At 36.5% G+C, this 21,631-nt stretch overlaps 2 protein-coding genes across 2 annotated transcripts; both read right to left on the reverse strand.

The window, feature by feature from the left end:
* Positions 1-223: 223 nt before the first annotated feature.
* Positions 224-5,126, reverse strand: LOC307167882 (uncharacterized protein; the record flags this gene model as incomplete). The annotated part of the gene is made up of 4 exons (XM_079887188.1): positions 3,956-5,126; positions 3,399-3,715; positions 2,937-3,179; positions 224-348 (listed from the first exon to the last, which is right to left on the reverse strand). The coding sequence occupies exons 1-4, from the start codon at positions 4,603-4,605 to the stop codon at positions 224-226; spliced, it is 1,335 nt and encodes a 444-aa protein (XP_079743314.1). The 5' UTR covers positions 4,606-5,126.
* Positions 5,127-14,976: 9,850 nt separating this feature from the next.
* LOC307167883 (putative nuclease HARBI1) lies at positions 14,977-16,008 on the reverse strand (the record flags this gene model as incomplete). The annotated part of the gene is made up of 1 exon (XM_079887189.1): positions 14,977-16,008. The coding sequence occupies one exon, from the start codon at positions 16,006-16,008 to the stop codon at positions 14,977-14,979; it is 1,032 nt and encodes a 343-aa protein (XP_079743315.1).
* Positions 16,009-21,631: the final 5,623 nt, after the last annotated feature.

A 21,631-nucleotide genomic window follows, 5' to 3' on the forward strand; every position in this document is an offset into this window, starting at 1 on the left:
GTTTATGACAGAAAGAATACATTGACATACCCTATACAATCACCAGAACCTTCTGTTTAGCTTCAAAAGAAGCTGGTTTTCAAAGTTCTTAGAATCAATACGTGCCCTTTTTGGTCTGAAGATCAGTCCTGCTGAACTAAGAGAGCCAACAGAGGGGTGCAGGATGCTACTATAACTCTGCTTAACCTCATATACAAGCACTTAGAGGGTAATAAAAACCATGTCAGACCATGTTTGTGGACTTCTCGTCTGCCTTCAACACTATCCAGCCCCATTTATTGGTGCAGAAGCTCATAGAAAATTTCGGGTTGGACTGCAACTTGGTGGGCTGGATTTTGGACTTTCTCACTAACAGGACACAGAGAGTGAGAGTAAATTGACATTTTTCTGGAATTTCAGTGACATCAACCGGCTCCCCTCAAGGCTGTGTTCTTTCTCCTCTTCTGTACATTATGTACACTAATGACTGCCGGAGTGAACTGACCAATAACTATATTGTAAAGTTTGCTGATGATACAGTCATAGTAAGTTTAATGGACAACACTGAAACATCTTACGGCCCGGTACTACCATATTTTCTAAACTGGTGCAAAGAAGCTTTTTTAGACTTAAATGTTACAAAGACAAAGGACATGTGCATTGATTTTAGACATCACCATCCAACTCCTGTAAAGACGATTATAGATGGAAAAGAGGTTGAATTTGCTGAGTCGTACAAGTATCTGGGAATCATCAATGATAATAAGTTGACCTTTGAACTAAACACAGACATGCTGAGTAAAAAAAGTCATCAACGTCTCTTCTGTCTGAGAAAGCTAGCTAAGTTTCAAGTGGACAGATCTCTGATGATAATGTTTTATAAATCTTTTATTGAGTCTTTTATTGACTTTTTCATGTATTTGCTGGTATGCTTCTCTTAGTTTAAAACGGAAAAACACATTAGCAATGGTAAATAAAGTTAGCAGCAAAATCATCGGAATTCAGCAGATAACACTAACCGAACTGTACAATAGACATGTACTTAAAAAGGCTGAATCCATCATGTCTGATAGTTCTCACCCCCTGCATGCAGAATTTACGATGCTGCCTTCTGGTTCCCGTTTTAGTCAGCCATCCGCTAAAACAAATAGATATAAAATTTCCTTTGTACCCTCTGCTATCTCTCTGCTTAACTCTGTAAAAAAAGAGGTGACGTTTGCACGTGTAGCAGGATGCAGTTGTTTGGATCATGCCTCCCTAAGTGACGCTTAATTTGCTGCAGCTGTGAGTGATTCTGGGCAGTTAACTTTGAGCCAATCGCGAGGGCTACACCCCTTTATAAACCGAGACTTTTCCTTTGACAAATGATGTCACCGGTATGCGACTTGTCTTGTTTACCTGCCCAGAGACCTGATGTCTGGTTATCTGTCTACCGTAGCGCCGCAGGTATGGTTAGCTTCGTTTCTCTTTCCACTCCTTAACTTTATAACGTGGGCTTATAGGGAATGTTTCGTGCTATAGAATCCCCGGTGCGGCAGCAGCCCTTTCACCAGCTGAGTGTGCGCCCTGCTATCAGTGATCAGAGCTCAGGGCCTGTGACGCAACGCTGTTAATCATAGGTATGTTGCTATACTGAGTAAGAGTTGAATGGTTATTGTGGGACATATTTGTAAATGGACATCCTTTGCATTTTAGGGAGTGCTATTTAACCGGGGGTGCGGCCGTCAGTTGGCTACATCGACGCTGAACATCTGCTGCTTTGCTTATATTCTTCACGTTACATGTTCACGGATTTATGTCGTACCCGACTGCCTTTTCACACTGGACCAAGGAGTATTGAACTCAATTATTAGCTCAAGTTATCAGGCGGCTGGCTAGCGTGTTACATCGCTGCCTGTTTAACACTGTTTGATCATTCTTCTTGTCTTTGTTGTGAATCAGTGTTTGAGTGTAGTGTGTTTGGACTGACACCATTTTGATTGGTTTGTTTTGTGTTTATTTCTTTTAACTCTTGTATGGAGGCTTTTCTTGCTGTTGATATCCAAGAGGATTGGCCTAATTTTGATTTCTTTTGTTTGGGTTTTTTATGTGATCTGTTCATGTTTAATTGTTTATTTTTGATTTATTGTGTGACTGAGTCTCTGTTCATATTGCTGACCCCAGTATCACCTTGGGCCTTAGAACAGGTGGCTTATTAGACCTTGTGTATTGTAATTGTTTAATTTCTATGTGTCTGTTCATTGTCCAGGTGCTGAGAACTGCCAGTGGGAGCAGTGCCCCTTGCGGTGGCGGGTCCCTTGGTGTGCTGTGGCTGCGTGTTCACCAAGTGTGGTCATATCTCTTTGCTGTGTGTATGAAATTTGACACGTGTGATTGGGGTGTTTTTCATGGATGCTCATTGCTCGAGCCACTAGCCTCCCACTGGTAAGATTCCGCCCTATTGCCCTCCTCCCTCGTATGTGTGTGTTGCGAATAGAGTATAGTGAGTGGAGTGAATATTGAGTGTATGTGTTTTGTTATTTGATTTGGTGTACAGTGCATGTTTGTTGTGAAATCTCAATCATTGTCGAAGTGAAAATAAATTCTATTTTTGTACTGGACCACTGTCTCTGGCTATCCATCCACGAACTTGAGTGCCTTGGTTGAACAAATTAGTTAATTCTTTGGGTGAAAGTCCCATCGTGGCGTAGTCTGCAAACTGCCTTGGCTTAAGCCCTGAAATGTGTATCCCTCCGTGCCACACACGTAAAGTATACTGAACTTAAAATTTTAAATGTTTGTGGTTTTTCATTTATCCATTTGTCTGATCTTGTATTTATTTCTATATTTATTTTTTTATGATGTTGTTGCTTTGTTGTCATGTATTGTGTGTTAACTTCTTTGCTACTGCAGCAAAACTAATCGCCACTTGGGGACAAATAAAGGTTTTTGAACTTGAACTTGAAACAGTCTCTCGCAGGCTGCTGAGGCTGGTAGTGCTGTGTTAAGCCTCAATGACAGGTTGCATACTGCCGGGAAAGACTTAAGTATCTCTACTGTATCACCTGGGCATCCAAGGTAAGTCTCCAGCTGTTTAGCATTTTCTTGGGAACTGGTCTGTTTGATTGCAGAAAAGAAGTCCTCCTCCTCTGAAGAATGGGAGCTCTCACCTTGATTCTCCACAGTTTGGTCTTTCAAGTAACTTTTGATATAGTCAAGGTCTTTGAAATAGAAAAACAAAATTAGGACCAAATTGAACCATGGAATTGGATTACAACAATGAAATTACAACACTGAAAGATGGCACAATGATTTTGATCAACTTCATATGGCTTACATAAGGACACAGATTGCTATTTGGATTGCTTGGTATGTTAGAGATACTTCAAATGCAGAACTTTCCTCTGTTAATAACATAAAGCAAACAGCACAACACTTACCAAGTTTTATGATTTGTTCATCACTTGTCCAGCACGTCTTGAATTTGGGGACTAGAATATCCGCGGCTATCAGCTCCGGATCTTTAAGCATTTGTCCAAATCGTTTTTCAAGTCCTGCTAAAAGTGCGTCAATCAATGGCCTACAGAACTTGGAAGAAATGTGAAGGTGCTGGAGCTTAGTCTCAAGTAGGGTTATTGTAGGGACCAACCATCCCATTTGCACATTGGTCTCTCCCTGAAGTACGTCAAGAGCCTTTGCAACTGGGCTCATAGTCTTTGCATATTCGGACAGAAAGGCAAGCTCGACAGGAGTAAACCTGTTCAAACAACAAATTTAAAAAAAAACACAAAACATCACATTTATTTCATGGAACAGCTTCAATTGGAAGGGCCTAATTATTAAAAAAACAATCATTAGAGACTACTTTTAGGAAGTTGCACTTGTGTTACAAATAAATAACATTTGTGTTTTACAGTTTTTCATATATAGAAATAAATAAATGTTGGCAACCAGATATAGTTCAGCTTTTAAAAAATAAAAAAGGGCAGGTACATACATGGGTATCTTCAGTGCACTGCAGACAGCTGCAATGGCCCGTTCTCCATGTTCTCTGGCAATTCTCACAATCCTTTCAACTGCTAAGAATAGGGAGATCCATCTTGTTGCATTTGGCCTCAAGAGCTGGAGTTTGCAAGTCTCCTCAATGATCTCTGCTGCTGTGGTGGATCTTGCACTTTTATTCCACAGACTCCTGCACTTTGAGAATGTTGAGCGTGAGACCCTTTTGTAAACCGTGTTAATATTTGCCTCCTCAACATCAGTTGTTGACACCAAGGTGAGAAGGTGACAGGCGCAGCGATGGTGTTTCGGAAGCTGATATTCCAGGCAGTCGTCCTCATCCAGTATGGCTCCAGCTTCAACAAACTCCATGCTCTCAGTGCTATCCTGCTCTTCATCATCATATTCATCATCACCACCACCATCATCTCCTATAACACTCTCTGCTGCTAATTTGTTATTTTCATCAGTCTGACCATAAACCCTAAAAGCTTTTACGAAATTTGAGCCATTGTCAGTTGTGGTGCGGGTAATCTTTTCACGGATATTAAATTCACTGTGGATATCGTTCAGAGCACTGGCAAGGACAGCAAAAGTATGGGAACCTTTAAGCTGTCTGCAGGTTAGGGCAGCGCAACATCTCGTCATAGTCTGGGGGTCTATCCAATGTGCTGTGACACCTATGAATGCACGCCTGTAAGCTGTCCAGCAGTCAGTTGTAGTGGCAATGAGCTGAAGTTCACTTAGAGCGGTTTTCAGATTGTTTTTAATTTCCAGGGAAGCCCTCTCAACTTTGTTCACAACAGTGTTGCGTGAAATCACTTTAATATTGGGCTGGAGAAGATGTACAAGATGATAAATGGAGGACTGATTTATCCAAACTGGCCTGTGACACTCTTCTGGTTTCCCATAATTTAGATTGCTTGGATGGGGGGGCTTTCATCTAGTGCTCCTTCTGGCTTTCTTCTTAGGGCATTTGAAGTGAAAGTTTTGTATCTCTCCAGATGATTAGGGTGTTTTCTCTGTGGAAAAATATGCATCATTGAATCATTTACAAAAACACACATTATCAACCTGATATACTTTTTTGTATATCTGGCAACATTTCTCCCTGTGCTTTCCAATTAGGACGGCCACCTTACCTCACACTTCTCATCTTGACTAAATTGTAAAAAAAAATGCATTAAGTTGGGTGAGGAAATGGAAAGAATAGGCATGACCTCAAAGCATTGAATTTAAACCGCATTGAAACCAACAGGGCCGCTCAAAACAAATGTGACAAAGGCATAGAACCGGTTTATTTGTAGTGCACTGACAATAGTTTTATATAATTAGTTTATTAATTAAATGAATAAAAAGACAAAAAGAACTTGAGATATGTAATTTTGTACCTGAATGAATTGAAAATTAATTTGCTACATTTCAGATTAATATATTTGGTTTCCTTAAAATTAATTAACAGTAACAAACACTTTGCAGTTTGAATGATGCCCTAAATTACAGAGTATGTTCTTATGTTTCCACTGTTCGATCGCGCCTGTGCCTCACACACACACACACACACACACACACAAATATAAGTAAACACTTTGCGACTTTTCGATCGCGCCTCTCTCTCTCTCTCTCTCTCTCTCTCTCTCTCTCTCGGAGCTACAGATTAGGTGTCCCTAAAGAACCCCCGTATCTAACAGTAGGTCCGCATTAGATTAATTAATTTGCACGAGAGTTTTATTTATTTTTATACCGTGTATTCCCTTACGAAAAAAAAGTATACTTCAAGTTCATTTTATGAAGTATACTTGAGTAATGTTCAAGTATATTTTTAAGTATACTTTATGTAGTAAGTATACTAATGTCAATATGTACTAGTAGTAAACTTGTAAGTGTACTATTTTAATACCGCTTGGGACTAAATTGGCCCACTTGAAGTATATAAAAGTATATGTTTAAGTGTACTATAAGTGTAACAGTAGTAAACTTTAAGTGCACAACTAGTTTATAATTACGTTTCTCATTTGTACTGCAAGTGAACTTATGAGTATACTAGTAGTTTACTATTTTAATACTTGTAGCAACTTTGAAGTATACTCTCAGTAAACTACTAGTTTAGTAGTTTTATACTACAAGTTTTATTTTAATGTACTCTCAGTAAACTACTAGTTTAGTAGTTTTATACTACAAGCTTTCTTTTAGTGAACTTAACATCATGCTTATAGTTTACCATTTATATATTATTTTTACTCTTTTAGTGTACTCTCAGTAAACTATTAGTTTAGTAGTTTTATACTACAAGTTTACTGAGAGTACACTAAAAGAGTAAAAATAATATATAAATGGTAAACTATAAGTATGATGTTAAGTTCACTTAACTGTCACCGTCCCGTATACGGGACGCCTAAATTTACTTCACTATATTGCAATTAAATCCTAATTTAATCATGACAAACTATATATTGTTGGAAAGGTCTGAGACTCCTTAATAGATATTTCAGCACTGTTTTTTGTTACAATTTATGCAGGAACAGTAATAGATGAATTTATGACAAGAGCGCACCTCAAAAAATCTACATCATAACTGGCGTTTCTGGCGTTTGTCACAAAAAGTCGACACACACACTTTTTTTAATTGAAACTTTGGTTTTCATGCTAAAAGTTCATAATAAAACATTTAATCTAGTATTTGTCAATAAAAAAATATAAAATTATATTATCCTCTATAAAGTATAATATACATATTATTCTCTAAAATATAATATTATCTTTTTTTATTGCCTTTTTTTATTACATCACATATTTTAGTAGTTATCATAAATTAGGTATCATTTGAAAGCTTATGATCTCAGAATTCATCCTGTGAAAACTGTTTTGAAATTGGACATTGTGTTACCATAGAAACGGTACTCTAAATTATTTTATCAGGCTCCTCCCCTTTTGGGCATCGTCATATTTAATAATTTATGATCAAAACATGTTCTAATCTTGACAAAACACATATTGTCAGAAAGGTCTGAGTCTCAAGGTTCCATATTTTGTGACAGAAGTGATATTTGGACAGAAATTTATTAATTTGTTATGGTAGAATGCATACAGTTAAATTCAATGGAATTCAATGACACCCGGTGGCTATTTTTGGTAATACGCCTAAACAAAATCTCATGGGAACTTCAATTTTTGTGATATCAACTTCAAATTTGGTACACAACTTGGTTAGATTTATGGCTTTGATTTTATAGTATTTTTTTTGTAAAATAAATTTTGAAAAAATATATTTTATAAGAAATAAAAATATTAAATAAATAATATTTGATTTAATGTAAATTTAAACTTCCATAACTTTTTCATACTTTAATTTTTTGAAGTGATTTCACTTCAGTAATAATCTGATATTTTTCCCCTTTAAAACAAGACCAAACTTGGGTCTATACTCCAAAGCATTCTTGAATTACAACCATTTAAGATTGAATAGTGCATTTTAATGTGATTCTCAAAAAGGGGGGTGACAGTTAAGGGGTTAAAGAAAACTTGTAGTATAAAACTACTAAACTAGTAGTTTACTGAGAGTACACTAAAAGAGTAAAAATAATATATAAATGGTAAACTATAAGCATGATGTTAAGTTCAATTAAAGAAAACTTGTAGTATAAAACTACTAAACTAGTAGTTTTCTTTAAGTGAACTTAGCATCATACTTATAGTTTACCATTTATATATTATTTTTACTCTTTTAGTGTACTCTCAGTAAACTACTAGTTTAGTAGTTTTATTCTACAAGTTTTTTTTTAAGTGAACTTAACATTATACTTATAGTTTACTATTTATATACAATTTTTGCAGTTGCAGTAGGCCTACAGTATACTACTATGTTCAAATGTTATTTTTTATACTTGAAAAATACCTTTAACTCTACTTTAATTTTAAAAACATTTGATTAGCTTCATGCATCCTTTTTTATCAACACTCGAATGTCAGTAAGTTTCATAAAGAAAGACAACATTTTGTTAAAATGTTGAGAAAATAGTTGAGAAAATCACATTTTTGTCAAAGACTATGCCTTGATCAGATCCAGAACGATGATCAAAACACAGGTGGAGTAGGTCGAGTCCAACACCCCCAAAGCTTCACAGTCGTTTTCTCTTCATGGGTTAGGCCTACGCTTCATTTCATTTGAAAACATTAAGCAGTTTTGATTTGCAAGCTGTTTAATGTTTGATGATCACATTATTTTACATTTGAGTGAGCAATCTTCTATCACATGGTTCAGCTTCTTCTTCTCCTGTGTTTTGATCCAGAGATTCTGTACTAGAAGATGTGTCATAGCGCCCCCTACCGTATAACAGTGAAAACATGGATAGCTGGAAATTTCAGTCAATGGTGGGGAAAAGTTTAATTAAAGTAAATATGTACACTACCAGTGAACTAGCCTACACAAAAATTCAGATACGCAGAATTAGAAACATATCTGTTTTATATCAACATTTTAATCAATATTTTCAAACAAAGTTGCATAAGACTGTATATGAAAAACAATGTAAAAAAAGTATATTTAATAGGCTACTCGATCAAAAGAGTTAACACAACTACAAGCCAAGTATTCTTTGAATAATTAAAATTTTAAGTATATCTCGATCAAAAGATTGAGTACAAGTATAGGCCAAATATACTTGGACTTTTCTCTCAGTATAAGTCAAGTACACTTAAGTGTAATTAAGTATATTTTTGAGAAGTATATAAAATGTAGACTGAAAGTATGCTTTCTTCTTTTTAGTTGAAAAGAAGTATACTAATAGAACACTTGAATAAACTTATTTTCCATGCTTATTTTATTTACTCTATAGGCTATTCCACCAGAAAGTTTGTTACTATATAAAGCTGAACATGTTAGTTTAAGACGGTATGTAATATTATGTTTTTAAAAAAAGTATTTAATAAGCTACTAAATCAAAATAGTAAACACAAGTACAAGCCAAGAATACTTAGAATACTTAATTATACTTTTAAGTATATCTCGATCAACAAGTATAGGCCAAATATACTTAGACGTTTCTGTCAGTATAAGTCAAGTATACTTAAATGCAATTTGAAGTATATTTCTGAGAAGTATCTAAAAAGTAGACTGAAAGTATACTTTCTTATTTTTAGTTTAAAAGAAGTATACTAATAGAACACTTGAATAAACTTCTTTTTCGTAAGGGTTCTCCGTGTATATTCATGCACCGAACCGTGACGCCCGTACCGTTTCAGTTCAATACGAATACATTTACTGTTCCACCCCTAAAACATACTGAATATATTAATAGCTTAGTATTACAGGGTTTCCCGCAGCACTTTTCAGCAACACACGCCAGCATATTTTCAAACATGACCGAACTAATACAGGCTAACTGCTAACTGGGACTCTTCAGTAGGCAACGGCTAGCCCCAAAGCATGTCTCGGCATGCTAGCCAAGCCAAAGCAGCCAAAGCAAACATTGTAAATCGACCAATATTAGCCTAGGCCTACTCTAAAATGAATTAACCCTCTGAGGTCTGAGCTGTTTTCTGGGCCCTGGAGGTGTTCTGACATGCTCTGACATTTCTGGTTATTTCTGTTACTTGTGACATTTTCATGGCTAAAGTCTAATTACACTGTATTCAGCACAAACTCTGCTACAATAATATATCAACAGCATGTATGTAAAAGTTTGTAGTTTTGAGATAATGACATTTGTGCGTGGTTTGTGAAAATACAAAAATAAATTCTCACTGAAATAAGCTCATGAAACCCATACTGATTATTTCTTCACAAGACTTTTGAAAATAGTATCACGTAGCCTAGAATATTTGCTGCAAAACTATGTGAAAATCACCCTGACTGCTCATTCAGAGAAGACAATATATTGATTTAAATTTTTTACGACGTGTTTTGTGTTAGAAAGCCTTATGCGGCAGCTCATTAATATGTATGTTTTTTCTCACCTGAGAAAGACAAAGAACCTCCCCAACGGCCCTATTAGGAGCTATCCTAATATAGCTCCTAATAGCCCTGTCATTCTGAGCAACCTTGCACAATACTGTAAATGAGGAGATTTAAAAAAGAATGGCTTTTAAATTGTTTGGATTTATTTACAACACAACATAACCCAAAGATACACAACAAATGCCAAAAAAAAAACACTTCAAAGACAGACCTTTGTGCCATTCCTAAAAACACTGTGCATACCTTTAATTTCCAAGGTGTTTGATTTTCACTTTACCATGTTCATGTTCCAGAGACTCGTGTGAATGTTGAAGTCGGCAGGACTCAGTGGCATCTGGGCCCTGAAAAAAAAGTGAACATACTGATATCAAGAGAAAGGCCTGCACGATTTTGCAAATAAATATTAGATTTTTCTGGTTAAAATTGCTTTTTAAAATTCACAAAATACACACACACACACACACACACACACAAATGTTTCCAACAATATATAATATAACAAACACCAGGTTTGTTGTGCCTTGTAGGCATAGGCTATGCGCAGTGCTGGGTAAAATAATAATAACAATTGATAGCAGTATAAATCTTCCAAAATATTTCAGTAACAACCAAGCTAGAGAAAAGTATATTGATTATCATGTTACTTCAAATGTTTCCATTCGTTATTATGATATGAAATGAGATAATAGTAAAAACATGAAGGAAACGTTTGGTGTGTTTTGCTTTTCAAATTTTCAAATGATACATTCAAACGCGATCGCGCAGCAAAAATATGATACATTCAAACGCGATCGCGCTCAAATATAAAACATTATGGTTACCATACATATCTACGTTTGACCAGATATCCACAAACACAGTAGGCTTAACAGTAAACACGGGTCTAAATATTATAATATTCCCCATATATCTAGCAACAGTTCAACTGCAATGTGACATTTATGCAACAATAACAAACTAATATGTAAAAAATTCTTACCTTAAATCTTTCTTGTCTTCAAATCGCGTTTCTTCTTCTTCTGAGGTAGCCTAAATCCAATGTAAGCTCTGGCGCGTCTTTCAAACACAGTAAGGAGTAAGTTACGAAGTCTCTGCTTCTTTGTTTTGAGGTGATGAGGGCGTATACAGGTCTGCGTTTCTCCGCATGGATCATTTGCATGTCAATCGCTCGTGCGCGCGTAGGCGTGTTCAAATTAAATTTAATGAGGACGCGTTTGAGAAACTGTACATGCCGCTGCTTTCGTATGGATTACTTAAAAATAGAATATTTGTTTTTTATATAATTTACATACTTTAAAAATAGAGATTCCAAGCGTTGTATAGACATGCGTTTCAAGTCTGTGTGACAAACATTCGCTGAGTTACAGGTCATTTTCTGTCGCGTTTCAGAATGAGTTTCACATTGAGAGAGACGGCAGAACGCGCATCATGTTTATTTTCTTTGTTTTACGAAAAACACAACATTTTGTTTTTATTATGAGTGTACACAAATAAAAGAAGACATTTAACAGTTTTGAATGATGTACAATACAAGTATGTAAAATCAAAATCAACAGAGTATTTTGCACTGATATAAAAAAAAAACGAGCAGATCACGCCGGCGTGATTGCCGACCTCAGGGGGTTAATATAATAATAACAAAGAAAACATCTTACCTCTACATGTTTCTTCAAATTGGAAGGCGAGTTCTTGAAAGCCAAAAGTACATGGTTTTTTGGTTCACAAAGTTTGCAGTGCATTCTCCACGAGTCGTTTTTGCGCCCGACGATTTCGAACAATTCTTTGAGGTAAGGCCAGGGATGTGGAAGGTTTTGCTGGTCGCCATCACTAGAACTACTACCAACGTTCTCGCCTGTGCTTTCAGACGCTTCGAACATTTCGCCAGACATCATGCAGCTCTTGCCAACTGAGGCTACATTTACACATAGCCGGGTATTTAGAGAAACGAATATTTCCCCCCCATCGTTTTCAAAAAAGTTGTCGTTTACATTAACCCGCATAAATACGCCGTCGAGCGCCATCATAACTATGCCAAACCTATGGGCGGCAGTGTAGGGAGAAGGATAAAGCCATGCAAGCCAATCAGAATCCTCAAAATCGACTTCCTGTTCCTTTCAAAACAACAGACATGGCGCGAGGTTCATGACGTAAGCATTTTCTGGCGCATAATGTGACGTTTGAGAACCTAAAATCCCGTTTCTCCCAGTTGACACGGCAACACATAACCGGTGTTTTCAGAAATCTCCACTTTGGCCGGAGTTTTTAGAAATAATCATTTTCTGGGATAAAAACAGCGTTTTCGTGTAAATGACAGGCCAAAACGCAGGGAAATATCTGCGTTTTCCCATCGTGTAAACGGGGCCTGAATCTCTTTCTGACACATTTGCCGCGGTTTCAACGTGCACTTCGTTTCGTGCCATGCGCAGAAAAGATGGACAGCCCACACACCAATGACATCTCTGAATGTTATGGGTTTCTGTGCCTCATCCAATGACGCTATGACCAGTCTATCTGGCGTTGAAAAAAAAATAAAAAAAATAAAAAAATCCGAAACTAGAGTAACGAGCTTGTTTTTAAAATGTAAGGAGTAGAAAGTACAGATAATTACGTTTAAATGTAAGGAGTAGAAGTAAAAAGTTGGCAAAAAAATAAATAGTAGAGTAAAGTAAAGATACCTAAAAACTCTACTTAAGTACAGTAACGAAGTATTTGTACTTCGTTACTTGACACCTCTGAAAGTGCAACGAGTAATGGGACGTACTGCTGACATTTACGGTACGCCATGGCGCACTAACGCTACTTCTGACGTCGTACATTTCGTAAGTTGCGCATTAGGGGCAAGTAGACTGCGTATGGCCATTTGGCTGGAAGCTAGAATCTTACTTTGTAACGTGTTAAATATGATTATTTTCTTAAACTCATCGTTTTGCTTCAGAAGGCCTTGATTAACGCACAGGAGCCGTTTGGAGTTTGTTTACAATAGATTGATGCACGTTTTTGAGCTTCAATCTGTTGGTTGCAATCCACTGCCATTATAAAACTTGGAAGAGCCAGGATATTTTTTAATATAACTCCGATTGTATTTGTCTGAGAGAAGAACGTTATATACACCTAGGATGGCTTGAAGGTGAGTAAATCATGGGCAAATTTTAATTTTAAAGTGAACTACTCCTTTAATCAGCAACTCATGCAACGAGACGCAGGTGCACAGAGACGGGCCTAAACAATAAAACTCAGATAGAGAAAATAGCAGAGTCATGACTGTACAAGGCACAGGCCGTAACACTCCCCCACCCAATTTTTTTGTGTGTGTTTTTTTTAGTTTTTAGTTTTTACAATTTTACAACCCATTTTACAAAAGAGACAGGTTCCATTGAAACTAAGAAAATTAAATTAAACAATTACCTAGCCCTGAGAAAGGCCATCTGTCATGACATTGTCAGTTCCTTTCTTGTGGTAGATCTCAAGAGCATACCTGTTGAGCCATTAAAGCCAGTGCATCAAATGTTGGTTGTGGTTGTACAATTTATTTTTTTATTTTTTTAAACAACGGATTGTGATCCGTGTAGACGATAATGGGAGTATGTATCCAACATACAAGTCGAAGTGCTGCAAAGCAAGCAACATAGCCAGAGTCTCTTTTTCAATAGTAGATTAATTAAATTGGTGACGATTAAATTTAGCAGAGAAATAAGACATTTGGGGGCGGTTTCCCAGACAGAGTTTAAAATAAATGAGGACTAGGCTAAATCTACTTAAATTAATACGGACTTAAAAAATGGCTTTCCGAGACATTGCTTTATTTGAGACCCGACTAGGGAGTTGCAGACTAAGGTTAATAAAAACTAACTAGCTACTCTCTGTGAAGCCCGATTTGAGTAATGTTGTGCACTTGGTGCAGATCTGAGGTTGCTTCAAAAACCAGGGCTGGACCCTTAAGAAACATTAACATTGTGTGGAACTGGAGTAAATCACCCAACCAAACAATGGACAAAGGTAAAAGAAGAATTTCAGTGACTTTGAAAGGACCCTTTTGAATCAAATTGTGTCAAACCACCCAATTATTGAGAACAAACAGCATGATTCAGCTACAGAAAACAAGAAAAATAATGCTTGGACTTCAATTTGCAATGAATTTAACTCGAATGAAAAAGTAAACAACAGGACACTTCAACAACTTCAGGTAAGCTACTGTATTATTGTTGGTCTACTTTTACATGTCAGTCACTTTGAAATGTTGCTTCATTTTGATCCAAGTATATTACAAACAGCATCATACAGAATTTAAATTTTTTATATTGTCTCATCTTTCTAAGATCCTGTGTAAAAACATAAAAATAAACTTAAAGAAGACAAATGCTGTTGCACGTAGGGAGCGTTTCAAGACTGGTGGTGGACCCCCAGAAAGACTGGAGACCGATGACCTAGGAGACTTGTTGACTTTGATCATTGATAGCCAGCAGCCCCTGGAAGGTATCCCTGATGATGATCATTTAGACAGTTCAGATGGGGCCCCGTTCCAATCCTCATTTGGTAGGCCACATTAATTCAATATGTGCCATCCTTAAACTGCAGGGAATATGTATTGTTGTCAGTCATTTCTTGCAGTCCTATAACCAGAAATATTTCATGAACTGAACTTTTGAATACATATTGTTCACTAATGCTGCAATATAATACTTTTCAGATGATCACCAGAGCTTGGAGGTCCTGAGACAGGATGAAAGTCAGCCCACTACAGCTGCAGCAGCCTGGAGGGAAGATGGTGTCACTAATTCTGGCCAGATGAGAAGGACCAAGAGGCTGACCATGCACACGAAACTGGCCATGGAATTCCATGAGCACAAATTAAAGTATTTAAAAGGTGAACATGAAATGAAGATGAAAATACTTCATGTTGAGTTAGCCATGAAGGAGGAAGAGAGAAACATGAAGCAGCAGCAGTACCAATGTTCTACTGAAACCAGCACCAGTTCAGGGTCCCAATATCTCAATTTGTGAAATAAAACTTTTGTTCATCATTAGTCTGTGGCAATTGTTGTCTTCAATCATCTGAGGTAACTTTATTGTGAGAAGTGCCGCAAAGCAAAAGCATCTCTGCATGCCAGTCCATACCTGTCATTGTCTGGCTCAACCATGGGAAGATCTGGTTCATCCCTATGTTCCATTTGAGGATCTGGGCAGCCATGCTGTTTGAGGTAATTGTGAAGCACTGCTGTTGCAATTATGACAATACAGCATCTTCTTGGTTCAAAGCGCAATGTGTTTCTGAGACACTGGAAACGACTCTTCCATACACCAAACATGCGCTCCACTGTACCTCTGGTACGGATATGAGCTTGGTTGTACCGCTGCTGCTCAGGTGTGACTGCATGAAGGTAAGGGGTGAACAAGAAGTTGGTCTGTGCATACCCACTGTCACCAAGTATGATCCCACTATGTTGACCACCTTCAAACTGAGCGTACAAACAGGAGTTCTGGAAAATTCTTAAGTCATGAGTTGCACCTTTCCAACGTGCAACAATGTTGAAGAACTGCATAGTGGGGGTGCACACACTTTGTACATTTATTGAGAACCAGTTTTTATGATTTCTGTACTCCTCAGAATCTGCAGTAGAGGGACACTTTATTGGAATATGACATCCATCAATACAGCCAGTGACTCCATGGAAGTTTCCATATTCAAAGAACTCCATCTTGTAGTTGGCTTGGTCAGCAGCATCAGGAAACTTGATGTAGTCGTCCTTCAGTTCACATATAGCTTTGCACACTTTGTGGACTATTTTGCACACAGTTGGTTCACTTACGCCACACAAATCGCCTGTTTCACGATGGAAGGTTCCACATGCCAAAAACCTTAAGGTGATCAGTACTTGTAGCGAAGGAGGGATAGGCATTCCCCTAAAAGAATCAGATGAAAGCCTTGTCTCAAACAGAATAATTATGTCTGCTGCAGTTGCTTTGTACATGCGAAAACGGTCACGAAAGTTGATTTCATCAAAATCATTCAGTGGGTTGCTCCTGTCCATAGCCACCCTTCTGTCTGGTCTAAATGGAGCTCTTTCATCATCATTAAAATAGTCCAGGTAATCCATTTTCCTCTATTGCTAATGTCAATCTGGAGGCCAACATATATTAATCTGAAGTTAAACCTGCCTCTGGCTAGGTTTAGTTTAAGCCTTTACTTAAATCTAGACTAGTTCTAATCAGACTTCTGGAAATCAGACTTTGTAATTCAGGACTAGGGAAAGTCTGAGACTATTTTAAACCATGTCTGAGAAATTCAATTTCACTTAGTCCATCTTAAATCTCCAATTTAGTCTATGATTAGTCTTAATCAGTGTCTGAGAAACCGCCCCTAAGATGTCTTAGACTAGAACTCTCGCCCTGTAGAGTGGGTACAGGGTACGAAAGGATAGCGGTCTCTTTTTCGTCCATAGGACATACTTGACCGTTCCCAAACTGTTTTTCCAAATACGCGACGGAAGCTTTTGCAAAGTCGCATTTCGTCAAGTTTAATGTTAAGGATGCGGCTGCTAATCGACTAAAAACATAGTGAAATGTGATCAGCCCACGTAGAGGAATAAATGACTACATCATCTAGGTAGATGTTAAAATTTGGAACATCTTTCAAAACCATAGACATTAACCTTTGGAACATATTGGGCGCGTTTCGTAGTCCGAACGCCATCTGTGTATACTGAAGGAAGGGATCAGGAGCCATATGGTTTTCCTGACTTCAAAATTAGTTTAAAGGATGAAGACTGTAAGGAAATTCCTGGAAATATGTTGTCATTGAAAACTCTAGAGTTGACCTTGTTCAGAACTATAACTAGAAAGATCCTGTATAGAATATGTGTGAAAAATTGCAATTATAAAAGTTTTACAGACTTGAAAGAAAGTAAATGGACTTCAGTGTTGGAGTCATGCTCTTCCCCGAAGAGGACCCGGCGGTCCTTCTACAAAAGACCCATTGAAAAAGATTAGATCCCTTGAAAGGGGAGGGATGCCCTTTCTGTGGTGAATCTGAAACAAATGCCCATGTTTATGCAATGTTCTTGTCTAAAAAATATTTAGTCTGTGAAACATTGGAGTTTGAGACTGTTGGGTTACTTTAGTCTCAATTTGTTAAATCATGGTCCAAAATATTCTGTCTATAAAAAGCATAAAGTGATTATTTTAAACGTTTTGTATGGTATTAACAAATTAGGTACCAAATGGTACCAGGAAGATAAAGTGGAAGCAGACGGGGGTGAAACAGATCCTGTTCTTATGGTTAATGGTTTTGTAAAAAAAAAAAAAAAAAAAAATATATATATATATATATATATATATATATATATATATATATATATATATAACTTTGGAATATGCATTGTATATCTTAAATTTTTTAAGCCACTTTTGGTGAGTTTATTGGGTGAACCTGATGTTTTGGGGGGTTTTATAGATTTTTTAGTGATAGTGATACCTGATGACAGATGAAGTCGTGAAGGAAGACAAAAACAACCAAGCTTCAGACAAGAAGGCACAGTGACTCCAAGTGGTTGGGAGGAGTATCCCTAAATGTATGACAACTGTTGAAAACTTTTTCTTCGTCGAAGCAAGAGACCAGGAGACGTTGGGGATCACGTTCAAACAAAGTTATTCTTTATTGAGGACTTCGCTGTACGCGGCTGCAGTTCTTCCCAAATCATTCTAGCTAACATACTTTAAAATGGTTTCTTTATAGGCCTTTCAGTGGGCTGTCCTTAAAGGTGCTAAACATACACACAGCCTTAGAGGTAACCACTAAATCTAATCATCTAAAGACAATAGAGGCAATTGCCCCCAACTGAGATAATGGTACCCCCCCTAAATGGTATACACAACAAATGGTCACGAGACCTTAGACTAGGTAACATTCACACACAGTCCAACTCTTAGTTGGAAGATCAAAGCCTAACAAAACCCCTGACTATTACAATGTTTAGACAGCTGACTTAAAGGTGACTTCTGATCAGTAAATTGATGCCATCATGTTCACCTTGAATGCCCAATACAGTGTAATTCACCTTAGTTTTTCATGTGATGTTATGTAAGGAAGTAAGATCAGCAGATCTTAAACATATTCTTAAATTTTAACCCTTCACAACTTTATTTAACAATGTTAAATAAATAGAACTTCTAAATTAAATATAATTAAGTATTACTCGTGTGTTAAAAGTGTCCCTATTATGCTATTTTAAAGGTTCCTAATTTTGTTTTGGAGGTTTTTTCATTATATAAATTGCAGTCTTTGCTCTTTTCTAACTGTGTCTGAAACGTTCGAACAAGGATTTGTTCTCTTGAGAGCTGTTCTGCTTTAATTGGTCAGACTCAATCTATTGTGATTGCACTGAAAAAAAAAGTTTGTCAGTTCAACTTCGAAAATGTAATTCATGTGGTAACATCAAAAATAACTGGTTTTACTGAGGCATAGACGTAACCTGATTTCTCCAGCAAGGTAAATGTGTGTGTGTGTGTGTGTGTATAGGCCTATGTGCATATATGAAGAGTTTGGTTCCAAAATCCTGCAAAAATCAGTATTGTATCTGGTCAGTATTGAAAAGTAAATTTTTAATTTTACATAAAAAGGGACTTTGTACTTTTCGATCAACAAACAAACAAAAAAATGAATAATTTTGACGGCATTGATGAACCTGTGGTGGTTTCTGCGGTGGATAAGAAACGTAAGGAATCGAAATCGAATCATTTACATAGATTAAGAAGATGAGGCACTCTGGAGGAGGAAAAATGCTGGCTGTTGCTTGTTCTCACACAACGCTAGAGAGGAAAGAAGTGGGCAAACTTCAAGCCAAGTCAGCTTCCCAATGAAAGCACAGTGAAAGAAGCAAAAAGGAAGGATGTGCTGAACTTGATCTCTGAAATTGGTGAGTGCCAATGTGCCTTCTATGATAATGCACTCTCTCAGTCACAGACGAACGATGTAGACTGTGACAGTCATGAAGAGTAGCTGCCTATTGTGTCAGCCTTTTGAGAGTGATTTCTTCATGAATGACAAGTTGTTGAATGTTTTTACAAAGAATATTTGGTAACACCTTAGAATACTGTTTCTTACTGCATAACTAATAAGGAATTACTGAAGAACTAATAAGTAATTCTTTATTAACACTTAAGTCACTACTCACTTAAAAAATTTGGGTTGAAAACAACCCAACAGCTAACCTAATGGTGGGTTGATATGGCACCGACCTAACCTAATGGTGGGTTGATATGGCACCGACCTAATGTTGGCTTATTTTAACCCAATAAATTAGGTAACTAGTTTTACCCGATAAATCGGGTTACAAAAAACTATTTTTTTTAGTTTAACCAACCTAGTATTATTATTATTACTATTATTGCCATGTCAATAAATAACTCACAACTTCAGTATATTGACAATCCTTTATTTACATTCAATTAGACATTACATTCAAAAATTATTGTTTTAATTTATTTCCTAAAGGTAAGAAATTGTTTCAATAAATAAAAAAGGCGACAGTGTGTTAAAATTAATTCATTTAGAATTATGTTTTAAGTTCTAAGAAACATGAAGCACAAAAACACAAATAAATAGTAGTAAACATTACAAGTTGTAAAAATTTTGATTAAGTTATTGTTGCAATTGCTTTAATTTACTTCCTTAAGGTAAGAAATTATTTCAATAAATGAATAAATAAAAGTAATGCAATCATAAACTGCCTCATAAGGCGACAGTGTGTTGAGGGGACACATCTCCAGGCACAGTGCTAAACACAATGCTAAAATTAATTTATTTACAAATATGTTTTAAATTCTAAGAAACATGGAATACAAATATACAAATAAACAAACAAAACAAACCAAAGCTAGTCCAGCTTATCCAATTCTAAACTGCCTAAGTAGGCGACAGTGAGTTGAGGGAACTCCTCCTGGCACAGAATATATTGTGTGTTGTAGAAACTGCTAAACAGCTGCAGCAGGCTTTGGATACTCAATTTCTAAAACATAAAATAATTAAAGCATGTATCCACAGCTTGTAAAATTGATAAAATGACTAAATGCCTAATTAACATATTCAGTCTGGACGGAGATTGCGCGTGACGTCATTGAGACGAGACGCGAAAGCAACGAGAGAGACACACACATTGCTGATCGCGAGAGGAAAAAAAGCTAAGATGAATCTGAGGCAAATATCTAAATAATCCTTTCTAATATGATGTATAATATGTTGCAGACCTATTATTTAACTATATTGGGTTATTTTTAGAACGTGATTGTTGATATTGCCGCTGATGATTGTTGATTGAGAACCCCTGTGAAATCCAATGTGGGTTAAAAGCATATGAAGCCCGGATTTGGTGAGTTTCTAAGTAATATTTGTTCAACTTACTGAAAACTGAATGTTATAATTGTTTATTGAAGTTCTGAAGTGTTTTATGTTTGTAATAGTTTCTGAAGGAGTGTGAAATGTGATGTAATATTCCAATTAAGCACTTACATGCTATATTGTGCATAATTACATATTCTGGTATGTTTTATATATCCCCTTAACGCCTGAATTTATATAGCTGTATATATAAAAAAAAATTATGTGTGTTTTTGCCTTTAAGTAGATGGTAAATAATGTTGAGATTATCAATTTCACTTTTGCACAACAAATAAATAGAAATTTTGGTATGTTGCAAATTTGCGACAACAGGCATTTAGGGTAATTTTTACAAAATGGTAAAATTAATAAAACACATTTTCCCATCTCAGGTATGTAGATTTTATTCATGGCACAAAGTTGTTAGAACTTATAAACTTTAATTGACAAATTAATGAATCTTGACAACAGCAAGAAACAAAACACTCTCCTACTCCCTAACATTGACAGTAGTTTTTATACATTCCATGTTACACTCTGTTTAACTCTTTCCTTGTTTCTCCAGTGCATACATTATATATTCTTATAGTGTTATATCCTGACATGCTATTTTTTTGTGAAAAATAAAAAAATAATAATTTTGGCTGAAACCATCTAAATACAGCATTATTATAATATGTAGCCATTAGCCCAATCCGGCCGTTATGGACCAATGTCGCAAATTTGCTACAAACAGAAATCTACAAAGTACGTAAAAAATATTCGCCACATGAAGTCTATATGAATAACATAGCTATAGAAGCAATCAATAAGCTGGTACATATTTTTATCTTAGCACAACTTAACTCATTTAGGGCAATTTCTCTACATTTGCGCCCTTGATATGCGGATTTTGCAAACCAAAATATTAGCTTCGGTGAACCGGATGTAGTTCCCACTCCGACCGCTCCTACGAGAAACCAGTGCGTGCGAAATGTTCCTAGGTATGTATCGAATGTGCACAAACAGGCATTGGGGGAAAACACACGCGATCTCGCCTGCAGTCTGAATGGAAGGGGTTTGTTGCAAATTCGCAACAGTGGCTGAATATGAGAGAAAAGGGTTTTTGAATACTATTTTCATATAGATTGATAGATGATTGATGAATGTGTAGTGTGTGTATATTGTGTTGTTCTAAAGGAAATGGTGTGTAAATGCTTTTGAAACTTAAGATGCTGTTTGTATAAACAGGTCAGGTTTTTTGGTGTGATTGGATCAAACCCTTAATACCATGAGATGGCGAGCCTCCCAACTGAACCTCTATGAATTTGAGAAGTGCGGACGGAGTAATCCTGTGCGTTCCAATG

This window comes from Squalius cephalus, assembly GCF_949319135.1.
Source record: "Squalius cephalus genome assembly, chromosome: 11".
Classification (NCBI taxonomy): Eukaryota; Metazoa; Chordata; class Actinopteri; order Cypriniformes; family Leuciscidae; genus Squalius; species Squalius cephalus.